This window comes from Chiloscyllium plagiosum, chromosome 34, assembly GCF_004010195.1.
Source record: "Chiloscyllium plagiosum isolate BGI_BamShark_2017 chromosome 34, ASM401019v2, whole genome shotgun sequence".
Classification (NCBI taxonomy): Eukaryota; Metazoa; Chordata; class Chondrichthyes; order Orectolobiformes; family Hemiscylliidae; genus Chiloscyllium; species Chiloscyllium plagiosum.
This window is the reverse complement of record NC_057743.1, coordinates 38,176,516-38,201,110: the sequence shown is the minus strand read 5'-3', so window position 1 is coordinate 38,201,110 and position 24,595 is coordinate 38,176,516. Positions and strand designations below refer to the sequence as shown.

The 24,595-nt window shown below is 43.2% G+C and overlaps 1 protein-coding gene across 2 annotated transcripts in view; it reads left to right on the top strand.

Annotated features, from left to right (window-relative positions):
* LOC122540443 overlaps positions 1 to 19,691 on the top strand; it is a 52,362-nt gene extending 32,671 nt beyond the window's left edge. The window contains exons 8-13 of one of the 2 annotated variants that reach the window (XM_043676236.1): positions 486 to 579; positions 9,363 to 9,466; positions 13,221 to 13,325; positions 14,792 to 14,817; positions 17,010 to 17,232; positions 18,576 to 19,691. In XM_043676236.1, the coding sequence (XP_043532171.1) occupies positions 486 to 579; positions 9,363 to 9,466; positions 13,221 to 13,325; positions 14,792 to 14,817; positions 17,010 to 17,232; positions 18,576 to 18,751 (728 nt within the window). In that variant the 3' untranslated portion in view covers positions 18,752 to 19,691. The remainder of the gene's footprint in view (positions 1 to 485; positions 580 to 9,362; positions 9,467 to 13,220; positions 13,326 to 14,791; positions 14,818 to 17,009; positions 17,233 to 18,575) is intronic. The other variant, XM_043676237.1, reaches the window with a different exon arrangement.
* Positions 19,692 to 24,595: the final 4,904 nt, after the last annotated feature.

The following is a 24,595-nucleotide window of genomic DNA, read 5'->3' as shown; positions in this document are numbered from 1 at the left end:
GGTTTGTTGCTGTAGTTCTATGGAAGGTTAATAGGTTTATCATTGCCAGTTGGTGACCAGACAGTGGATGGTAATTGGAACTTTAGCAGGAAGCCATTCAAATCCAAGAGTTCTTAACCTGTTTAACCAGCTTAACCAGTTCTTTATTTTGTGGACTTTCTCCTTCTAGAATGAAAGTTCCAGTTTTGCACACCCATTTCTTATACTCCCAGATTAACATAAAGTTATCTAGCCTCCTTCTCTATCTTGTTGTTTTCTCCCTCTCTTTAGGTTTTGCCTTTTTTGTTGCAATGCTTCACACAGACCTTCGTGATCCAAACATATTCTCCATCATTTCCATGCCATATATAAAACTGAGCAATTGATATTGTGCAACTAGTTCATGTGACATTGCCCTGTGAGTGGACGGAATGCGCGAGGTGCATATATTTTAGTAAAATTCTGGAGTTTCGTGATTAAGTTTTGATTCTGTCCTTTCTTTAAAGATAAGCAACACCACCAGAAGGAGATGTGCCAGCCTTGTCCTCCAGGAAGCTTTCGGAATATCACACAAAGACTGAAATGTCAGCCTCATACCAAGTAAGTGCCCACCAGGTGGCATGGTGGCTCAGTGGTTAGTAGTGCTGCCTCACAGCAGCAGGGACCCGGATTTGATCCCTGCCTCAGGTGACTGTGAGGAGTTTGCACATTCTCCCTGTGTCTGTGTGGGTTTCCTCCCACAATCCAAAGATGTGCAGGTCAGGTGAATTGGCCATGCTAAATTGCCCATAGTGTTAGGTGCATTAGTCAAGGGGAATGGGACTGGGTGGATTACTCTGCAGAGGATAGGTGTGGACTTGTTGGGCCCTAGGGCCTCTTTCTATACTGTAGGAAATCTAATCTAATCTTCCAACCCCTCCCCAGGAATCACTGATATGTTTCCAGTATAGATGGAGAATATCTTTTGAGCTGACTTTTAATTAATCAATCTCGCTGTGATTCACAGCAATTCTTGGTGTATATTACCCTTTGACATTGTATTCCACAGATGGGCCCATTAAAAATTACATATCACATGAACTGGTTGAGTTCAGTCACTTGGTACAGGACTGGTAACATCAGTCCAAACCTAACCTTGATCGTTGGGAAATTTTAATTCAGTTAGTTAAATAAATGTGTAATAAACGTAATGATGACCACAAACCTATCTTGGTTCATCAATGTCCTTCAGGCAGGAGATCAGCAATCCTAAGCAAGTCTAACTTATATGTAACTCCAGACGTATGACAATGTGTTTGACACTTAACTGCCCTCTGAAATGGTTTAACTGGATACTTAGCTGCATCAAAAGCAATGTGGTGACTGCCAACAGCTCAAAAAGACAGCGCACCTTCACAAGAAGCGTTCACAGTCGACAGTAAGTGCAGGTAGACAGGATGATGAAGAAGGTGTTTGATATGCTTGCCTTTATTGGTCAGTGCATTGAGTACAGGAGTTGGGACGTCATGTTGCGGCTGTACAGGTCATTGGTTAGCCACTTTTGGAATACTGCATTCAATTCTGATCTCTCTGCCACGGGAAGGATGTTGTGAAACTTAAAGGGGTTCAGAAAAGATTTACAAGGATGTTGCCAGGGTTGGAGGTTTTAAGTTACAGGGTGAGGCTGAATAGGCTGGCGGTATTTTCCCTGGAGTGTTGGAGACTGAGGTGTGACCTTATAGAGGTTCATAAAATCATGAGGGGCATGGAGAGGATGAACAGCCAAGGTCTTTTTCCCCAGGTTGGAGGAGTCCAAAAGTAGAGGGCTTAGGTTTAGGGTGAGAGGGGAAAGATTTAAAAGGACCTAAGGGGCAACTTTTTTACACAGAGGATAGTGCGTGTCTGGAATGAGCTGCCAAGGGAAATGTTGAGAAGTGTGGCATTGGAAAAGCACAGCAAGTCAGGCAGCATCCAAAGAGTAAATGAGTCAACGTAGGTGAGTCAACGTAGGTGAGTCAACGTTTCAGGCATAAACCCTCCATCAAGAGGAAATGGTGGAGGCTGGTATAATTACAACATTTAAAAAGAATCTGGATGGGTAAATGAATAGGAAGGGTTTAGAGGGATAAGGGCCAAGTGCTGGCAAATGGGACTAGATTAGGTTAAGATATCTGGTCAGCACGGACAGATTGGACCGAAGAGTTTGTTTTCGTGCTGTACAACTCTGACTCTATGACTCTAAATGCCCACACCCACAAATAAAATTTGAATTGTGTGAATTTTTTTTCTGGAATATCTTCTCTTCGTGAAGTATTTTGATCTCATGAATGATATCTTTGTGGTTAAGGTACTGGAAAAGCGAGGATCAAGCTGCACAGATCACAATGGCTCAGGGTCAGATCAGGACAAAGTTCCAGCCGCAGAGTGACTGGGAGTTAACCTGGATATTTGCTGAGGGCAGAGTGGGCTTTCTGTGGATGAAAGTGAGGACTGCAGATGCTTAGGATCAGAGCTTAAAAATGTGTTGCTGAAAAAGCGCAGCAGGTCAGGCAGCATCAAAGGAGAAGAAGAATCGACATTTCAGGCTTAAGCCCTTCTTCAGGATGAGCAGACTCTCAGCATCTTGTGCAGAGTTACCACAGGAAGCATCACGATTGGATCAGGTTTAGGAGATCTGGAAACATCATTCAGCTGGTGTTAGTGTATTCAAGAGGAGGGGAAGGAAAGCTTCTGTTAATGGTTACCCAGGAAAAGATGGATGATTAAAAATGCGGTCTACCTCCTGAACTACACGCTCCCCAGCATCTTTACGCCCTGAGACCCTACCAATCCCCCCTCCTCCTTGACTTGATTGCTCCCTTCCACGCAACATGAATCCACCTCCCCTCCCCCTCCCCCAAGATCTGTCAATCCACCCTCTCCCTCCCATTCTGGAACACAGCAACCCCCCACCCCCCCAATCCAACCCCACTCCACCTTACTAGTCATACCCTTTAACCATTGAACCCGATACCCATTGTGCCCATCTGCTAGCTCTAGGATCTAGAAATGATTTTGTCTTCTCTGTAAAAGCAGATAGAAGCTGGTGCAATACATGACCATAGAAGAGTATATCACAGAAGGAGAACATTCGACCTGTCCACTCTGTACTAGCTCTCTGCGAGAGTAATGTATCTTGTGTCACAATGTGCCTTTTCTCAGAATCCCGGCAGTTTTTAAATTTCTTTTTAAATTATGAGCAAATTCCGTTTTGATATTGAGGGTTGGACCTGGCTCCACCACCCTCTTGGGTGGTGCATTCCAGACCCTAACCACTCACTGTGTAAAAACGTTGTTCTGAATGTTGCTTTTGGATCAATTGCCAATCACCTTAAACCTGTGTCCTCTGGTTCCCCACCCTTCTAAAGGGAACAATGTTTCACAGTACTCCACCCAGACCTCTCATGATTTTGAATATCTTCATCAAATCTCCTCTCCGCTTTTTCCTCTTCAGGAAAAAAAAAGTACCAGTTTCTCCAATCCATCTCCACTTAAGTTCTCCGTCCCTCAGACCATTCATGTGATCTTTTGCTGCCCTCCCTCCAATGCCCTTACACCCTTCTTAAAGGCCAGTACATGAAGTCCCAAGCTGTGAATGCATTCCATTCTGGAGTCTGTCCACAAGTTATTTTGTGTGCAAGTTGGAACACAATGCAGGATACACAGTACTGTAAAGCAGCTGGTTGTAAGTACAGGAAATATTTCTTTGTTGGAGCTTTAAGACTATATCCCTGTATGTGATCACATTTGTTAAGTATGAGCATTTGTAAGTTGGATGTTGGTAAGTCGGGGACCCCGTGTGCTCAGAACTGGATGCAGTACTCCAGTTGAGGCTGAGCTAGTGTTTCACACGTATTTAATATAACTTCCTTGATGTTATACATCGTCAACACAATCCAAGATCCCACATGCTTCATTCATCACCATCTCAGTCTGTCCTCCCACCTTCAATGATATCTTCACACATTTTTGTTGTATCTTTTATATCTTGGAGCTATACAGAAATAACTATTTTCTGTGTGTGTCACAGTACTTCAGGTATCTACTCCATGCTTCAACCCCATGTACAGCTAGTTTGCTTTTCTGAATCCACACCCAGGCTTAACAAATCAAGCACAGTGAGCATCAATAAAACAGACGCACATAAACAAACTATGAAGAACTGAATGCTACTGTAACCTCAGTTCCCTTCCTCTTCTGCAACCTCTTTAGAATTGTAATGTATGTTGACTGCCTCTCATTCATTCTTTTTAAAAGTTTCAGCCCAGTTAACACCCAAACAGTATTTCCTGATTTTACCTCATTTCTTTCCCACCTTGCTGCATTGGAGCAGAAGCCTGCTCTTCCTAATTTTCTGGGGCAAGGAGGAGAGGTCAGGGGTATGTGGACATGTCTATGTATCTTTTCACCTATAAGGAAGAGGAGTTTATGGACATCCTTGAAATTGTCAACAGAAACCAAAGGCGATGGGAACAATAATCTATTAAACAGAATCAGATTACAAAATAATTTTAAAATAAATTCAACAGAAACTTTACACTTGTACCAATACACTGAGGTATGATGAACAACATAACATGCAAGATGTTGGAGATTCTTTCGTACATCCTTTCAGAAATGCTGTCTGAAAAAGGATTTATTGTCAAAAAGAGTGAAACTGTGTACAATCTCTTTTAGACAAAGGGGAAGGAAGTTATGAATAGATTTGAGGTTTGGCCTTGGCTCACTGACAGTTACATTTGTTTGGAAGCTTGAGGTATCAAAACAGCTTGCAATTGCTAAACACGAAGAAATGTGTCTCATTCCTAAATGGGTCAAAGGGTTTGGGGAACAGAGGCCTGAGTTGGGTGATCAGCCATGATCATGCTGAATAGTGAAGCAGGCTTGAAGGACCGAATGGTCTACTCCTGCCCTATTTTCTATGTTTCTATGTTCATGTCAGATTTCAGAAAGAGCCGGGATCTGAATTCCCAGCTGGAAATGTGGAGCTCGGTGCCAATGTACTGCAATGTGCTAATGACTGAGTCTTCACACGGCGGTATTTACATCAGGGTTTGATTAAATACTAGGACTGTGCTGTGAGGCAAGCCTGCAGGGAGCCAGGATCAGATCCAATAGTGACTTTGAAAGGAAACTGGATCTATACTTAGGAACAATTTACAAGGCAGTAAAGAAAAAGGGAAGGGGGAGTTGGGTAATTGAACAGCCCTTAGAAAGCGCAGGCAAAGGTGCAATTGGCCAACTGGATTTCCTCTGTGCTGTGTGATACTGTGAAACGATGAGCTTTGAGCTGTGCAATCAGGATTCCCCACAAACTGGAAGTAAGTTGGAAGCTCAGCAAGGATTACAGTACTACCGACACTAGGGCACCAACAGGTACTCATTTACCCAGACAAATATAGTTATTGACACAAATGAATAATCATTCAATGTCTGACTGAGTAGTCAGAACAAGGATTAGGAATGTGAAGATGCACAACTAGGAGTGAGTGTCAGCCATGCTGCCCTTCGAATCTGCCCCATCATTCAGTACGATCATGGCTGATCTAATTGTGGTTTCATCAGCATTTCCTGTCTGTGTCCCATACCCTCGAGCCTCTTGTCTATCAAAAGTCTATCTAACTCTGCCTTGAATCAATTCAATAGTTACAGAAGTGATTTAACAAAAACCACTCATCGGAGAGAAAGGCAGAACTCATTTTACAGAAACTGAGCCAGATTAAATGCCCAAGGTCTTGGTGGCTCTCATTGACTGTCTGAAATACTTGAATAAAAACACCATTAAATTCTCGAGCTTCAGTTTGCATCCTCCCCACAAAAGGTTCCACACATGCAGTTGATCTCTACCGAAATATCTCAGGTGGCAGCATTCACTGTGCAGTTAAAGGCACTCACGAAACCTCAGGAAAATGCGTACAGTGGCTCAGTGGTTAGCACTGATGCCTCACAGGACCTGGGTTCGATTCCACCTTCGGGTGACTGTCTGTGTGGAGTTTGCACATGAGTTCAACTGGGACAACACTACTATTATAGGACAAGCCAAACAGAGAACAGCCAGGGAATTCCTAGAGGCATGGCACTCATCCACAGATTCTATCAACAAACACATTGACCTGGACCCAATATACCGACCATTGCAGCGGACAGCTGGAACTGACAACCGGAAGCAACAGAGACAAACCACTATAAATGCCGGAGGAAAGATCACAGAATCGCACAGGAGGCTCCCAAGCACTGAGGATGTCACCTAGACAGGAGACGAAACGTCTGCAACACAAATTCCCAGTTCGGCGAACAGAACCACAACAACGAGCACCCGAGCTACAAATCTTCTCACAAACTTTGCACATTCTCCCCGCATCTGTGTGGGTTTCCTCCAGGTGCTCTGGTTTCTTCCCACAATCCAATGATGTGCAGGTTAGGATGGATTAGCCATGCTAAGTTGCCCATAGTTTCTAGCAATGTTCAGGCTAGGTGGGTTAGCTATGGGGAAATGCAGGGTTATGGGGTGCCTCTGGGTAGGATGCTCTTCAGAGGGTTGGTGTGGACTCAATGGGCCGAATGGTCTACTTCCACACCAGAGGGATTGCATGAACAAGGTGAAAGTGGTGAATATACTAGGCTTCATTTGGAATGATTTACGTCACCGTACATTAACGGAATAAAAGTGCGTTACCCATGAAACAAAGACCTGTGAGAATTGGGTCATTTCTGTTGCTAGTTCTTATCTTTCTTATCAATTAATTGCTGAAATCTTTGCAGCTGAAGGGTGACTGCTTGGGACGCCTGAATTCTGAGGAAATGAGAGATAAGATGTACAAGGTTTGTTTTATTTGCAATGAGGTTGCAATCTGTGGGTTAATGTGCAATTTTTAAAAAAGAACTCAGGGCGGCTATATGCAGCAACATCAAAAACACTCTTATAGATCGGGCTGATGGTTCAACTTCATGTTTTTGCAAAGTTTAGATAATAACATAGATAAAGATTTTACTCTACCATTACTTCCTGACACTTTCTAGCACTTTCATTTTTTTAAGAGATTTCCAACTTCTGCAAAACATTTTTTACTCAAGTGCAAATTCAATTCAAAATTACTGCCTTCTAAGGTCATCCCTGCAACTCCCATTCCCGCTTGTACTGTGAGCAGTTTTGGTCCTTATAGAACATAGAACATAGAAGAATACAGCGCAGTACAGGCCCTTCGGCCCTCGATGTTGCGCCGATCCAAGCCCACCTAACCTACACTAGCCCACTATCCTCCATATGCCTATCCAATGCCCGCTTAAATGCCCATAAAGAGGGAGAGTCCACCACTGCTACTGGTTCTTTCATTCCATGAACTCACGACTCGCGGAGTAAAGAACCTACCCCTAACATCTGTCCTATACCTACCCCCCCCCCTTAATTTAAAGCTATGCCCCCTTGTAATAGCTGACTCCATACCTGGAAAAAGATTCTCACTGTCAACCCTATCTAAACCCCTAATCATCTTGTACACCTCTATCAAGTCACCCCTAAACCTTCTTTTCTCCAATGAAAACAGCCCCAAGTGCCTCAGCCTTTCCTCATACGATCTTCCTACCATACCAGGCAACATCCTGGTAAACCTCCTCTGCACCCGTTCCAGTGCCTCCACATCCTTCCTATTGTATGGCAACCAAAACTGCACACAATACTCCAGATGCGGCCGCACCAGAGTCTTTTATCAAAGAAAATATATTATTTAATTGAAGGCAGTTCAGAGAGGGTCCACTTGGATGATCTTCAGTCTTATGAGCAAAGGTTAAACAGTTTGGCACTCTACTCTTTGGAGTTTAGAACAATAAGAGCTGATTTCCTTGAAACATAAAGGATACTTAAGGGGCTTGACAGGGCAAATGTTGAGAGGATGTTTCCCCCCATGGGAGAGTCTAGGACCAGAGGACACAGTCTCAGACTAAAGGGGCACCAATTTAAGACTGAGATGAGGAGGAATTTCTTCTCTCAGAGGGTTGAAGGTCTTTGGAACTTCTTTCCATGGAGAGCTGTGGGAGCAGAGTCCTTATGTATATTTGAGGCTGCGATAGACAGATTCCTGTTCAATGGGTGACTTGAGAGTTCTTGGGCATACATGGGAAAATGGAAGTGAGGAATGTCAGATCTGCCATGATCCTATTGAATGTTGCAGTCGATAAAATGTGGAGCTGGAAAAAGCACAGCAGGTCCAGCAGCATCAGAGGAGCAGGCGAGTCGATGTTTCAGGCCTGGCCCTTCATCAGGAGTCCCCATTGAATATTGGTGCAGCCTTTTTTTTCAATTAATTTAAGGGACTTGGGCGTCGTTGGCTGGCCAGCATTGATAGCCTATCCCTAGTTGCCCCTCGGGAAGGTAATGTTGAGCTGCCTTCTTGAATCACTGCAGTCCACTTGCTGTGGGTTGACCCACAATGTTGATAGGGAGGGAATTCCAGGACTTTGGCCCAACAACTGTGAAGGAACGGCGGTATATTTCCAAGTCAGGGTGGTGAGAGGCTTGGAGGGGAACTTGCAGGTGGTGGTGTTCCCAAGTATCTGCTGATCTTCTAGATGTAAGTGGTCGTGGGTTTCGAAGGTGCTGCCTAAGGATCTTTGATGAATTTCTGCAATGCATCTTGTAGATAGTACACACTGCTGTTACTGAGTGTTGGCAGTGGAGGGATTGAATGTTTGTAGATGTGGTGCCAATCAAGTGGATTGCTTTGTCCTGAATGGTGTCAACTTCTTGAGTTATGTAGGGGCTGCACCCATCCAGGCAAGTGGGGAGTATTCCATCACACTCCTGACTTGTGCCTTTAGAAGGTTAAAAAATCTTTGGGGTGTCAGGAGGTGAATTATTTGCCACAGTATCCCTAGTCTCTGACCTTCTCTTGTAGACACTGTTTTTATGTGGTGAGTCCAGTCAAGTTTCTTGTCAATGGCAATCCCAAGGATGGTGACTGACAGTGGGGGATTCAGTAGTGGTACAACCGTTGAATGTCAAGGGGCGGTGGTTAGAGTGTCTCTTAATGGTGATGGTCTTTGTCTGGCATTTGGGAGGCACGAATGTTATTTGCCACTTGCTGGCCCAAGCCTGGATATTGTCCAGATCTTGTTGCATTTGAGCACGGACTGCTTCAGTATCTGAGGAGTCGCGAATGGTACTGATCATTGTGCAGTCATTGGTGAACATCCTCACAAGGGGCCAAATGACCTACTCCTGATCTTATTTCTTATGGATTAATGAAGATGTATATAAATGATATCTTTGGATCACAAATAACTGGATGAAATCTCTTTGTTTAATAATAAGCTTGCAGAATGTACAGTTACTGGGAAGAATATACTGATAGATCAATTTTTTTTAATAGTTGCTCATTGTTGGGGAAGATGCTGTACAGTGAAGGTAACAGTACTGTTGATAACTATTGTATCAATCTACATCTCCCAGTGAAGAATCCAACGTGGAAAGAAAGTAAGTTTCAAAAGTAATTTTTACACTTTACAATGTTTAATTTCTAACCTGTGCAGAATAGAATTTCATTTTGAACTAACCTGACTTCCAGTGTATGTAACATCATTAATTCCTGAGCAAGGTAGGGATTCAGAACTGTTTGCGTCACATGTAAACAGGGTGGTTAAAAAGGTGTTTAGCACGCTTGTCTTCATTGTTCAGTACTTTGAGTATAGGAGTCGAGAGTGTGGCACTCGAAAAGCACAGCAGGAGCAGCTAATCCCCGATGAAGGACTTATGCCCAAAATGTTGATTCTCCTGCTCCTCGGATGCTGCCTGACCTGCTGTGCTTTTCCAGCACCACACTCTTGACTCTGATCTCCAGCACCTGCAGTCCTTACTTTCTCCTTTGAGTATAGGTGTTGGGAAGTCATAGAGTCATAGAGATATACAGCACAGAAACAGACCCTTCAGTCCAACTTGTCCATGCCGACCAGACATCCCAACCCCATTTAGTCCCACCTGCCGCACCCGGCCCATGTCCCTCCAAACCCTTCCTATTCATATACCCGTCCAGATGCCTTTTAAATGTTGCAATTGTATCAGCCTCCACCACTTCCTCTGGCAGCTCATTCCATACACGTACCACCCTCTTTGTGAAAAGGTTGCCCTTTAGTTCTCTTTTACATCTTTCCCCTCTCACCTTAAACCTATGCCCTCTAGTTCTGGACTCCCCCACCCCAGGAAAAAGACCTTGTCTATTTACCATATCCATGCCCCTCATGATTTTAGCCATGCTGAGGTTGTACAGGCCATTGATGAGGCTTCTTCTGGAATATTGAGTCCAGTTCTGGTTGCCCAGTTTTAGGAAGGATCTTATTAAGCTGGAAAGGGTTCAGAAGAGATTTACAAGGATGTTGCCGGTGATGGAAGATTTGAGTTATAAAGAAAGGCTAAGTAAGCTGGGACTTTTTTCACTGGAGCGTAGGAGGTTGAAAGGCAACCTGATAGATGTTTATAAAATAATGAGGGCTATAGATAGAGCTAATGGGAGTTCCACAATGTGGAAGCAGGCCATTTGGTCCATCAGGTCTGCATTGATCCTCCAAACAGCATCCCACCCAGAATTACCCCTCGACCCTATCCCCAAAACCCTGCATTTCCCATTGCTAATCCACCGTGGACATTACAGGCAATTTAACTAGGTCATGAGGAGCATCTTGAAGAGACAAAATGTTGGAGGGGTTTCAGCTGGGAGTTCCAGAGTTTAAACAGCTGAGGTCTGGGACCTGCACTTCCACACATGTCATTTACTATATCCGTTGCTCCCAATGCGGTCTCCTCTACATTGGGGAGACTGGATGTCTACTCGCAGAGTGCTTCAAAGAACATCTCTGGGACACCCGCACCAATCAACCCCACCACTCTGTGGCCGAACATTTCAACTCCCCCTCCCACTCTGCTGAGGACATGCAGGTCCTGGGCCTCCTCCATCACCACTCCCTCACCATCTGACGCCTGGAGGAAGAACGCCTCATCTTCCACCTCGGGACCCTTCAACCCATGGTATCAATGTGGACTTCACCAGTATCCTCATTTCCCTTCCCCCCCACCTTACCCCAATTCCAACCTTCCAGTTCAGCACTGTCCTCATGACCTGTCCCATCTGTCAATCTTTCTTCCCACCTATTTGCTCTATCCTCCCCTCTGACCTATCACCTTCATCCCCACCTCCATCCACCCCAGCACTCTCAGCTACCCCAGCCCCACTCCCCTCCCATTTATCTCTCCACCCCCGAGGCTCCCAGCCTCATTCCTGATGAAGGGCTTTTGCTCGAAACTTTGATTTTCCTGCTAATGTATTCGGCCCTTCAAGCTTGTTCCACCACTCTAATAGTTTAGATCAGAGTGGTGCTGGAAAAGCACAGCAGGTCAGGCAGCATCCGAGGAGCAGGAGAATCGACATTTTGGTCATAAACCCTTCATCAGGAATGTGGCTGGGAACCTCCAGGGTGGAGAGATAAATGGGGAGAGTGGGGCTGGGGAGAGGTAGCCAAGAGGACAATAGGTGAATGGGGGTGGGGATGGAGGTGATAGGTCAGACAGGAGGGTGGGGGTTTCAGTACAAGGTTGAAGAGCTTCATGGCAGAGGAAATGACCTGGGGGTTGCAGTGAGAGAGAGACTCACTGGGATTCTTTTGGAGAAAGGAGGAGAACTTCTTCAAGGTAGGCATCCTTGCAAGAGGATTCGCAGTAGGGTTAAAATCAACTAGGCAAAAGTGAGGACTGCAGATGCTGGAAACCAGAGTTTAGATCAGAGCGGTGCTGGAAAAGCACAACAGGTCAGGCAGCTACCTTCTCCCCAGCCCCACTCCCCCCATTTATCTCTCCATCCTGGAGGGTTCGTGCCCCTATTCCTGATGAAGGGCTTTTGCTCAAAACGTCCATTTTCCTGCTCCTCGGATGCTGCCTGACCTGCTGTGCTCTGGTTTCCAGCACCTGCAGTCCTCACTTTTGCCCACCACTCTGAGCCTCTACTTCAAGACTGTTTTCCCTATACTGTCTCCTTAGCCTTTTCTTTAAATTCATTCACAAGGTGAGTACATCGCTGGCTAGACCAGTATTTATTTATCCATCCCTAATTGCCCAGAGGGCAGTTAAGTGCCAACACATTGTTGAGGGTCTGGAGTCATATATAGGCCAGACCAGGTAAGGATGGCAGTTTCCTTCTTTAAAGGATATTAATGAACCTGATGGGTTTTCCCAAAAATTAACAATTGATTCATGGAAAAGCTCAACAGATCTGGCAGCAATCAGAGTTAACATTTCGGGTTGAGTGGCCCTTCCTCAGTACAGGCCTGAGTAACCGGACTAGAAATGTTAACTCTGTTGTATGTCCACAGGTGCTACCAGACCTGCTGAACTTTTCCAGCCATTTAGAACATAGAACAGTACAGCACTGCACAGGCCCTTCAGCCCTCGATGTTGTGCTGACCTTTTATCCTACTCTAAGATCAAACTAACCTACAAACCCTACATTTTACTATCATTTCTGTTTTTGTTTCTGATTTACAGCATCCGCAGTTCTTTCAGTTTTTAACAATAGTTTCATGGTCATCATTAGATCTTTAATTCCAGATTATTATTAAATTCAAATTCCATCATCTGTGGGATTCAAACCCAAGGGTCTTACCTGGGTGTCTGGGTTGATAGTCTATCGATTGTATGATATCTTGAAAGCTCTCGATCTCTGCTATGAGCATACTCAGTGGCTGTGCCTCCTCAGCCTTCTAGTGAAGCATGTTCTTCAATGGGGTGGTAATGGCCTAGTGGTATTATTGCTTGACTGTTAACCTAGAAACTTAGGTAGTGTCCCAGGGACCTGGGTTCAAATCTCATCACAGTAGATGGTGGAATTTGAGTTCAACAAAAATCTGGAATTAAAAGTCTAATGATGATCATGAGTCCTTTTGTTTTCAATTGTTGGAAAAACCCATCTAGTTCACTCATGTTCTTTAGGGAAGGAAACTGCCATCCTTAGCTGGTCTGGTCTACATGTGACTCCAGACCCACAGCAACGTGGGTGACTCTCTGGGCAATTAGGGATGGGCAGTAAATACTGTCTGGCCAGTGATGCTCTCATCTGTGAATGAATTTAAAGAAAATTCCAAAGGTTCACCATTCCAGTGAGTCAATGGTAATTGGGGAGAATTTTAATGTAATTTATTGAATATTTAAGAACAGTTTTACACACCAAGATCTCATCTTGTTCCAGGAAAATCTTTCACTTCTTTCATGGTTTGGATTGTGGTTCCTTTGGCCATTCTTTGTGTCATCATAACAATGAGAACTTCACTGTGCAAGGTATCAAAGAAGCAAGGTAAAGGATTGAAGCTTTGGGTGACAGCTCATTAAGTTGACTCCAAATGTAGATGAGATAGACAGCAGCTCCTTGCATGAGAGCCGACCATCATAGCACTGAAACATTTTTCCACTCATAATATCTAACTCAAACTATTTGCCTTTTATCTGTCTTATTCGTGAATAAATATTTGTGCATTTGGGGCTTAAAGTGATATAGTTAAAGGTGCATGGTTGTAGATTAGTAATACTTTCTTTTTATCTGCCATTTGTTAAAGAATAAATTTGTTTACAATAAATAAAATTAGTTTCCTGTTGATGACAAAATCCAAATTGAATTGATTTTTTGCTGAGTAGCACAATCCATAGGCAAACTGATCAGCTCTGAAGAAGCCTTGCTAAATTGTTCCATAATGTCCCCGGATTGGGAGACTAGGTGGATTAGCCAGGTGAAATGTGGGGTTACAGAGAAATCCTGCCAGCGTAGGAGTGGGTCTGGGTAGGATGGTCTTCAGCTGGTCGGTGCAGACTTCATGGGCCGAATGGCCTCTATCTGCACTGTAGGGCTCCTATGATAAGGGTCGCTGGACCCGAAATGTTAACGCTGCTTTCTACTGCCAGACCTGCTGAGTTCTTCCAGCAATCTCTGATTTCGTTTTGAAATGGATCAGTTTGATGGCTCAATGCAGAGCTTACATATTTGTGACAGGCTTGAGGATTAGTGGGCTTTGATGAATGGTGGTAACCTCAAACAGAAGCTTTTCTCAAACTTTGGTGGCAGTCCAATTGCTGTTAAAATTATTAGTGGGAGCTTCAAGCCAGGAGTCAGTTCAGATTGGGCAGTATCCCATGGCTAACCCACTTGGCCTGGACAGCCCTGGACATTATGGGGCAATATAACGGGTCCTATTCAACAGTCAAATTGAACTCAAAGCATAAACTCTGTTTCTCTCTCCACAGATGCTGCTGGACCTGTTGAATTTCTCCAGCACTTTCTCACTCATTTCAGACTTTCACCATCCACAATATTTTGCGTTTATTCCTGGAGTCAATCCATCTGAATAGGCCATTTGTTGTATATTTAAAATTAGGCATTTGGATGGGTATATGAATAGGAAGGGTTTGGAGGGATATGGGCCAGGTGCTGGCAGGTGGGACTAGATTGGGTTGGGATATCTGGTCGGCATGGATGGGTTGGACCGAAGGGTCTGTTTCCATGCTGTACATCTCTATGACTCTATTAGAAAAATTCAGTTGAGCTTCTGCACCAAATGGCCCATTCACTCACTGTTTGCCAACATTTTTGTGAAATTCTGTAAATTTGCAGCAGTGTGAAGTAAACTTGTTTAAATGCAGAATCTGATGTAAAAATATAAACTGGGAAATGCAAGAATACATTGCAAAGGGACCATATGTTAAATATACACTCAAGATTCATTACTGCCTTTCTTACCTGATTTGTCGCTTTCTCTGTGTCTCTTCTAGGAATTGGAATGCTGGTGAAATTGAAGGTAAGTATGTTTTACAAACATGGCTTATTCTCTGAATTGCTGTTCCATTTATAGATTTTTCATTAATCAATGGTGATTTGCAAGTTTAAAATATTTCAATGGAAAAGTCTGTGTTTGGAGTGGGGTTTGGAATAGTGTGCACCTCTGAACCTTGTTTTAAGATCTGTTTGTTCCTGTCCCTTGGGCTGCACAATAGGTTGATTGTCCTTACAGCTTGTACTCTATAAGAGCATAAGACATAGAATAGTAGACCACTCAGCCCATCAAGTCTATTCAATGAGATAATGGCTAATCTGATAATTCTCAACTTCAATTTCCTGCCTTTTCCCCATAACCATTGATTCCCTTAATGATTAAAAATCTGTTTATACTGCAATCTTTATACGTTTCAAGAATTGTGAAGAATTATTATTCTACTTTTCTCTTTTTATGATCAAAACAATAAGGTTATTTAGACTTTACACATTATACCTTATATGCCATCTTATTCCCACACATAAAACATATAAGACCATAACAGCAGATGTAATTCAAACATTGTCTTGCTAGAGTAATTCCAATTCTTTGTTAACACGATGTATGTATATTAGTGTCTAAAACAGAGAACTGTTTCTTCAACAATCCCCCATCGCAAACTCTTTCTCTGAGTGTGCTACATATGTCTTGTGGAACAGACTGATGGAGAACAAAAACAACAGTTCAGAGAATTGCAGTACAGAAGGAGGCTGTTCAGCTCATTGTATCTATACCAGCTCTCCAAATGAGCATTGTAACTTAGTTTCTTTGTAATCCCTCCTTGCATTGTTTCTCTTGAGATCATTATCTTTCTTGAATATCTCAGCCACACGTCCAGGCAGTGCACTCAGCACTTGAGGTAGAATCACCCTAGTCCTACCAAACCATAGAGCTACTCTCTCAATAAAGGTAGAGGAGTAGTGGTTGGTTAACCTGAGAGTTACAATGCCACAAGCAAAGGGAGAGTTTGGCAAGAGGAGTCCTCAATGGTTACCTCAGTCAGTGTGGGAATTAAGACCATGCTGTTGGCATCAATCTTTATTGCGAACTAGCCATCCAGCCAACTGAGCAAACCAGCCCCCACTCCAGACTCTAACCACTCGCTGTGTGGAAATTTCTTTCTCACACCTCACACCTCACATTGGGCAGCACGGTGGCACAGTGGTTAGCACTGCTGCCTCACAGCGCCTGAGACCCGGGTTCAATTCCCGCCTCAGGCAACTGACTGTGTGGAGTTTGCACGTTCTCCCCGTGTCTGTGTGGGTTTCCTCCGGGTGCTCCGGTTTCCTCCCACAGTCCAAAGATGTGCAGGTCAGGTGAATTGGCCATGCTAAATTGCCCGTAGTGTTAGGTAAGGGGTAAAGGTAGGGGTATGGGTGGGTTGCGCTTCGGCGGGTCGGTGTGGACTTGTTGGGCCGAAGGGCCTGTTTCCACGCTGTAATGTAATGTAATGTAATCTAATTCACTCCTTTTGCAAATCGCTTTAAAACTATGTGCCCTGTCACGCTCAGACATGAGGTGCCTGTGGAGTTTAACTCTCCAGTTTGATTGTGACCTGTCCCTTCCTGTCTTTGGTCTGGTATTCTTGACTGCAGCCGGAGAGACAGTTCTGGCTCAATTCTAGAGGCTCCTGGAGCTCCAAGGTCTCAGGCACCTGGTATACAAAAGGGCCCAAGGCCTAATTCAAGGCCTTTTCTGTATCCACTAATATCCCAGCTTGTGTAAATATTGGGGCAGGTGGGTGATGATGTAACAGCATTACCGCTAAACTAATAATCTTGAGAACCAGTTAACAGGAATCTGGGTTCAAATTCCAACATGGCAGAGCAATAAAAGGGGAAAAAGATCGAAACAACAAATACATTTCTGTCAATGTACCTAACTGAATAAACATCTGGAGTGATGAGTCTAATAATGACCACAAAACCACTGCTGATTGTCAGAAAAGGCCCAGGCAAGGAAACATGGGCCTACATGTGACTCCAGACCCATAGTCAATATGGTTGACTCTTGACTAACTTCTGGGCAATTAGGGATGTGCAATAATTGCTGGCCTAGCCACTGATACTCATATTTCTGTGAATGAATTCAAAAAAGGTAGATATATTAAATGCATAAACAACTTTCTATCGAATACTTATCTGTAAACTGAGCTCCCCTGTTTTTCACAAATACAGTTTATTTGCATCTGTGGCGTCAAAAGCGATATTTACAAAGGGAGCAGGGACGAAGCAGAAATAAATGCAGGAGCTGTGCCAGAAGCTGAGGAGCAGTGTTTGAATGGCCTTAACTCTGATTCAAAACCTGCAACAGCAATGATGCCATTGATAAGCAACAAAACAAACGAAGCTCCGATGTACAAATCTGACATTCTCGACATTGAGACAGTGTCAGTTGTGGGTGAGTGGGATTTTTTTCCCCTCTACTTTTCCCTCCTGTCAATGTTGTCAGCTGTAGCTCAGTAAGTTAGGGACAAAGAAACTGCAGATGCTGCAATCCAAAGTAAACAAATAGGAGGCTGGAAGAAAACAGCTGATGCATCCTGGCCTACTGTGTTCTTCCAGTCTCCTGTAGTTGAGTAGGTAACACATACACAGCCTGTTGGAAGGAGAAAGCTTTGAGGAGCTGTGAACAATCTGTGTCCTCCCGCCCCTCTGTGTCACTGCGAGCTCACCAGTGGGTGGCAGTATTCCCACCGAATCAGAATGTTACGAATTTAAATCCCACTCCACAGACGTGAACACAAATGTCCAGACTGACCCTCATGTACTAAAGGAGCCTGTCAAGGTTATCATTTGAAGGAAGTGTCAAACCAAGGCCTCGTTTTCGCCGTCATATGGATATAAACGCTCCATAACACTATTTTGAAGAAAGCAGGAGAGTTGTCACCTGTCATAGATTTGCCAAAATTTATTTCTCAGGTTAGACATTATCAGGTCATTACCACAATATTATTTATGGGGGCTTATTTTTGACATTGCTGTATTTCTGACATTACAACAGTGACTACAATTCAAAAGTATTGTAATGGTGGTAAAGTTTGTTACATTATCTTGAAGTTGGGCATGGTGCCACAGTGGTTAGCACTGCTACCTCACAGTGCCAGACCCCAGGTTCAATTCCCACCTCAGGTAACTGTCTGTGTGGAGTTTGTACATTCTCCCAGTGTCTGCGTGGGTTTCCTTGTGCAGGCCAATTCAATTAGCTCTGCTAACTTGCCTGTAGTGGTAGGTGAAGGGGTAAATGGTCTGGGTGGGTTGCTCTTCGGAGGGCTGGTGTGGATATATTAGTAATCTAAAATGTCTTCCTTTTCTTTGAATACATTGCACTGTGCTCATTCATCCTGATGTTTAATAAAATGGTGCAATGTATTAAAGATGAGCTGTTGTTTTAAAGATATTTGCAGCTCTGTAACATGATAAATAGGGAGGTCTTGTGGCACAGGTTGGGTAGCCTCCTTTGCTCCAGGTTCGAATCCCACTCTGGCACTGGTTGGCAATGGAAGCGTCTCTGTATTGTAGCCAAACAGGTTAATCCTTGGCCTGTAAACCCTTCCAAGAGGCAGGATGGTGAGCGGTAAGAGCCAAGCTGCTGAAAGCAATGGCCAACCACTTTGACCGTAATGTTGGTCCAATCTAACAGAAGTCCATCATCCAAACTTGAGAAATGAGGTTGGGAGACCGGGCCAGCTACACTGACGCTTTGTGCAATTGAACCTAATTGTGATATTTGTTTTCATGCAGTTCACCCTAAAGACAGTACAGAGGACAATATTCCATTTCCAGTCCAAGAAAACGGGAGAAACTCAAACACCTACTATCCCATAGAGGAGCAGAACCAGAAGCAATACAGTGAGCCTGTAACAATGGGAAGCAAAAACAGCACACAAACAAGGGAATACTTTAAAAACAATAAATAGTGACTGCGTCGCATTTCTGTTTAAACTCAGCTTCCTGCGGAACACTCAGATTGATATTATCAATAGAAGGTGGTTTTTCAAGGTACACATGCCATGCAGTTGTTGGTCTGGTTGATGTCTTTATCACCAGAAATCTGTTCAGCATGAAGCAAGGAGATGTGTTTGTGGAGTGTTTGGGACCGTAACTCTTTTCTTGGAATTTGATTATGTGAAAACAACTAAATCAATGTGAACACTTGACTTTGATACACACAAGAGTATTTTAACTTAGCAGAGATCCATCCTTAAGTCCTTAGGTAAATCATCCACTCCAAATCTGGATCGATGCTAGACAGGTGAAATCTCCTTTAATTGTGGGTTTGCAAAACAGACCAGACATGAAGGTAAACTTCCAAAGATCTCAAGTTTTAGTTTTAAACAGTTCACAGAATCCCTACAGAATGGAAGCTGGTCTTTCAGCACATTGAGTCTACATCTATTAGGTTTCCTTTGATCAGCAGAATTTCTTTTCAACAAAACAATTTTTAAACGTTCCTCTTTGAAAGAAATGGGGTTTATGGAAATAAAAACTAGATTTAGCCAATTAAACTAGACAAATCCCTTCTCCCCACATTTTTGTACACTGAAACAGTGCTGCACTGCTGGGGATTCTAAGTCCACAACACATTAAAGTGAGAATTATTGCTGGTGGTTCAGCAATAATTGGTAAATAGTAAAGATCCCATTTTAAGAGAAGATAGAAAATTCCCCTAGTGTGTTTAGTGTAAGGTCTAAACTGGTGCAGTGCTGAGAGAGTTTTACTCTGTCACAAGTGGATATGATTATAAACTGAGCCTCTGTTTGCCTCCTTAGCTGGGGGTATAAGACTCCACATTGACTTGGATCCCATTTACCGCATCCTGAGAAAAAGAACAGGAAATGACATCACTATAGGAAATGATGTCACCACAGGAAATGACATCACCAACCCTAGGAAACTCAAACAAATAAATAGAATGCAGGCTACACCACTAATGCTTCATTTGGAGGCTCACTGAAGATTTGACCTAGTATGGTGGCAAAACATCTGAAAATGAACCTTCCAGCTCAGCGAGCAAACCTACACTCAGAACCTCAATCTGAGCTACGAATCTTCTTTAAACATGCCAAGACTCCACAGTTTCAAACAAAAGCTCTATTGAGTATCCTGCTCAATAATAGTGGCCATAATCACTGTTTGAGAGACCTTTTGGTGTGCAAATTGACTGCTGCATTTAATCGAGTTATAATTGGTTATTTATTGAAGTTGCTGATTATGGAACACAGTTCGCAAAGTGGCAGGTACAGCTACGTGTTTCACAAAAGGAGCTACCCTCACAAATAAATCATGGATGAGAAGCTCTCTCAGGTTTCTGAGACACACAATGTCATATCAATGCACATTCACTCTTCTTCCTGTGAGACTGTTCATACTGTGTCCTGTACATTTCCTGCGCTTATAGATTTTCAGAGGTTTAAATATAGGAAAATAATTTATGTCCAAAACTTAACCTACCAGAGGCAATAATCTAAACAGCTCCAGGAATTTTGTCATTTAGGCGTGTGTAACATAATCTGTGTTGATATCTAGCTATTGCAACAATGTGAGCTTTTCTGTACAGAATAAACAATATTCTTTTAAAGTACTAACACACTTTAGAACATGGAACATAAAACATTACAGCGCAGTACAGGCCCTTCGGCCCTCGATGTTGCGCTGACCTGTGAAACCTATCTGAAGCCTATTTATCCTACACTATTCCATTTGCATTCATATGTTTATCCAATGACCATTCATATGTTTATCCAATGACCATTCATATGTTTATCCAATGACCATTCAAATGTTTATCCAATGACCATTCATATGCCCTTAAAGTTGGCGAGTCTACTTCTGTTGCAAGCAGTGTGTTCCACACCCCTACTACTCTCTGAGTAAAGATACTACCTCTGACATCTATCCTATATCTATCACTCCTCAATTTAAAGTTATGTCCTCTCATGCTAGCCATCACGATCCGAGGAAAAAGGCTCTCACTGTCCACCCGATCTAACCCTCTGATTATCTTATATGTCTCAATTAAGTCACCTCTCAACCTTCTTCTCTCTAACAAAAACAGCCTCAAGTCCCTCAGCCTTTCCTCATAAGACCTTCCCTCCATACAAGGCAACATGCTAGTAAATCTCCTCTGAACCTTTTCCAAAGCTTCCACATCCTTCCTATAATGTGGTGACCAGAACTGTTCACAATTCTCCAAGTGTGGCCGTACCAAGCATGACCTTGTGGCTCCAAAACTCAAACCCTCTAGTAATAAAAGTTAACACACTTTATGCCTTCTTAACAACCCCATCAACCGGGGTGGCAACTTTCACGAATATATGTACTTGGACACAGAGATCTCTTTGCTCATCTACACTACCAAGAATCTTACCCTTAGCCCATATTCTTTATTGCTGTTGCTTCTTCAAAAGTGAATCACCTCACATTTTTTCGCATTAAACTCCATTTGCCACCTCTCAGCCCAGCTCTGCAGCTTATCTATGTCCCTCTGTAACCTACAACATTCTTCAGCACTATCCACAACTCCACCGAACGTAGTGTAATCTGCAAATTTACTAACCTATCCTTCTACACTCTCATCTTGGTCATTTATAAAAATGACAAACAGCAGTGGTCTCATGGTACACCACTGGTAACTGAACTCCAGGATAAACATTTCCCATTAACCACCACCCTCTGTCTTTTTTCAGCTAGCCAATTTCTGATCCAAGCTGCTAAATTACCCATGCCTCTGTATTTTGTACAATAGCCTACCATGGGGAACCTTATTAAATGCCTTACTGAAATCCATATATACATCAACCGCTTTACCCACATCCACCTTTGGTCACCATCTCAAAGAACTCAATAAGGCTTGTGAGGCACGACCTACCCTTCACAAATCCATGATGACTATCCCTAATCAACTTATTCCTCTCTGGATGATTATAAATCCTATCTCTTTGAACCTTTTCCATCACTTTATCCACAACTGAAGTAAGGCTCACAGGTCTATAATTACCTGTGGTTGTCTCTACTCCTCCTACTTTAGAAGCTTGTCTTTATAAAACACTGCACATATTGTATAATGCATTCTCAAATATTATTATTGCTGTACATTGCACACAAATAAAATAAATTGCATTTTTTGTCCAGTTCAATCTCCTTCTGTACAACATCAAGCAGTGTCTGACAGACCTAACACTAAGGGGTAATCCTCTATAATTACATCAGAGTTAAGCAGGCTACCTGGGGAAGTGGAGATGGTTTCTGTTAGGTCAGAGGCGATTTGGTGGTTTGCTGGAAGGATTTAGAAGTATAAGAGACACAGACTTCAGCTGGAGCATTGTGTACAGTGGGTGGCCACATCATAGGAAAGATGTGAATGCATTGAAGATAGTGCAGAAGCGACTTACTGAATGAGAAGCTTCAGCGATGAAGAAATTGGAACTGTTCTTGGAAAGAAAGCTGAGAGGAGATTGGACAGTGGATTTTAAAACCATGAATGGCTGGACAGAGTCAACAGGGAGAAACTGTCATTAAAGGTATGAGAGGGGTATAGTCTTAAAAGGATTTGCAAAAGGAGTAAGAGTGATGTGAGGGAGAATTTTTTCACAGAGTCTGGAAATATGGTGGAGGTCGATTCAATTGAATCATTGAGTTCAGGGGTATGGAGAAAAGGCAGGACGAGATAATGATGTTCATTTGAAGAGCCAGTCAGGCACAATGGGCAGAACGGCCTAATTCTGTGATTCTGAGACGAGACAACAAATCTTTCTAGTTATGAGAGGGGGAAGGGGGCATGGGCATAAGATTAAATCCAAGAGATTTAGGGGCAAGAGAAGGAACAGGTTCCTTCTTTTACACAAAACGTAGACAGATAGAGGAAAGCCCCATCAAAATGTTACTGAAACCGAGTGTCGGTGAGTAGGTTTGATAGGCGCTGAGAGGGAAGGAATGCATGGAGTGGGCAGATGGGATTGGGACCACAGATTATATCGAATCAACATTTAGAGACTGGTTAAGCTGATCGCCCTACTTCCCATGTGGTAATCTTTACAGATGTATAAGCAAGCATTCTCAGAGAGAACCTGTGAGGTGATTACAGCAATCAGGGGCGACCATTACTTTACAGATGGAGCTGCAGGCCATTCAGCCCTTTGAGCCTACTCTATCATTCAGTATGATCATCCAACTCAGCCCCCTGTTCCCACTTTCTCCCCATACCCTTTAGCCCTAAGAACTACATCTAATTCCTTCTTGAAAACATTCAATGTTTTTGGCCTCACCCACTTTCTGAGGCAGAGAATTACCCACTCTCTGGGTGAAGAAATTTCTCCTCCTCTCAGTCCTAAATAACCCACCCTGTATCCTTAGACTGTGACCCCTGGTTCTGCAGTTGACTCTCAGTGACTGGAGTGTAAGGACATCCAGGTCTCATTGCACCTCCCTCTTTCCCAATCTTTCTCCATCCAGATAACAGACTGCCTTCCTGCTGTGGCTACTGAAGTGGATTACCTCATAGTTTGTCCACGTTATCCTTTATCTGCTGACTCACTCAGCTTGTCTGAATCACACAGCAGCATCTCTGCATCCTGCTAGTAGTTGGTGCAGGAGCTGTTAGTACAGAGAACCACTGCACATTTCTACTAACCTCCGGACAATCTAACAGCGCTGTTCCCTGGGAATTCAGGCACCGATTTTAGTAGGTGACTGAAAGCACTGTCAGAGTTCAACATTAAGGGAGGGAGTTTCCCAAAGTGGGGGGTTGGGACCCTGAGTGGGATTAGAAATTGATACTTTTGAGGAAATTAATTTTAAGGCAGCAATGGCCAAATCTACACCCCTCTCTCTTTGATATTTTAAAATTATTTTGTCAAGTAATTCCAAGTTTTAAAATTTCTTTTTGATTGAACATCAAATAACACATAACAATTGTTTAAAATGCCTGGCAGGACCCCAGAGTACTGGAAAAAGGACACGACTGGAGAACTCCCTTTCACTTTCAGCCACTAGAGAGCAGCGCTGTTCCACATGCTGTATCCGAGATCATCAGTGGTCTTTTCGAGACTTTTACAAGCAGAGTAATGGTGATACCTTAGCTATTGCACATCCTTGAAGAGTATCTGCAATTCTGTTAGGAATCTGAGAAAATTCTGTGGACAGCAGACTTCTGAGCTTTTAAAAAAAGATAGAGTTTCCTTTTGAGAAATTAGCAGATGGAGCATATTTAGGCCCTACCATCACTGTCACAGTAAACAATCAAGATACAGTTTCACTTGAAGTTACTTGTTCACCAACAGAACAGTTTCCCAAAGGCAGATTTGGTCTCAGACTTCAGGGGCCAGTCTTCATGCATCAACTTCATAGAAGGAGTGACCTTACAAGTTTCTGATATTTCAGAAATATGTTTCTCTCTTTCTGAAGTCATCATATTTCTTTGCAGTTTCTTCCTGATTGGACGCGTAGGCAGCACCAAATGGTCATTACACCTGAGGTATGAACATTTGCATTGCTAGGCAGATGAGTATTAGAATGAGAGGACAAATCAGTACGTACAGCCTCATACCACCCCTCACCCTTTTTCCCCAGGATAGGGGAGTCCAGAACTAGAGGGCATAGGTTTAAGATGAGAGGGGGAAAAGATTTAAAAGGGATCTAAGGGGCATTTTTTTTTCCCCACACAGAGGGTGGTGTGTGTATGGAATGAGCTGCCATGGGAAGTACATAGAACATAGAACAATACAGCACAGAACAGGCCCTTCGGCCCACGATGTTGTGCCGAA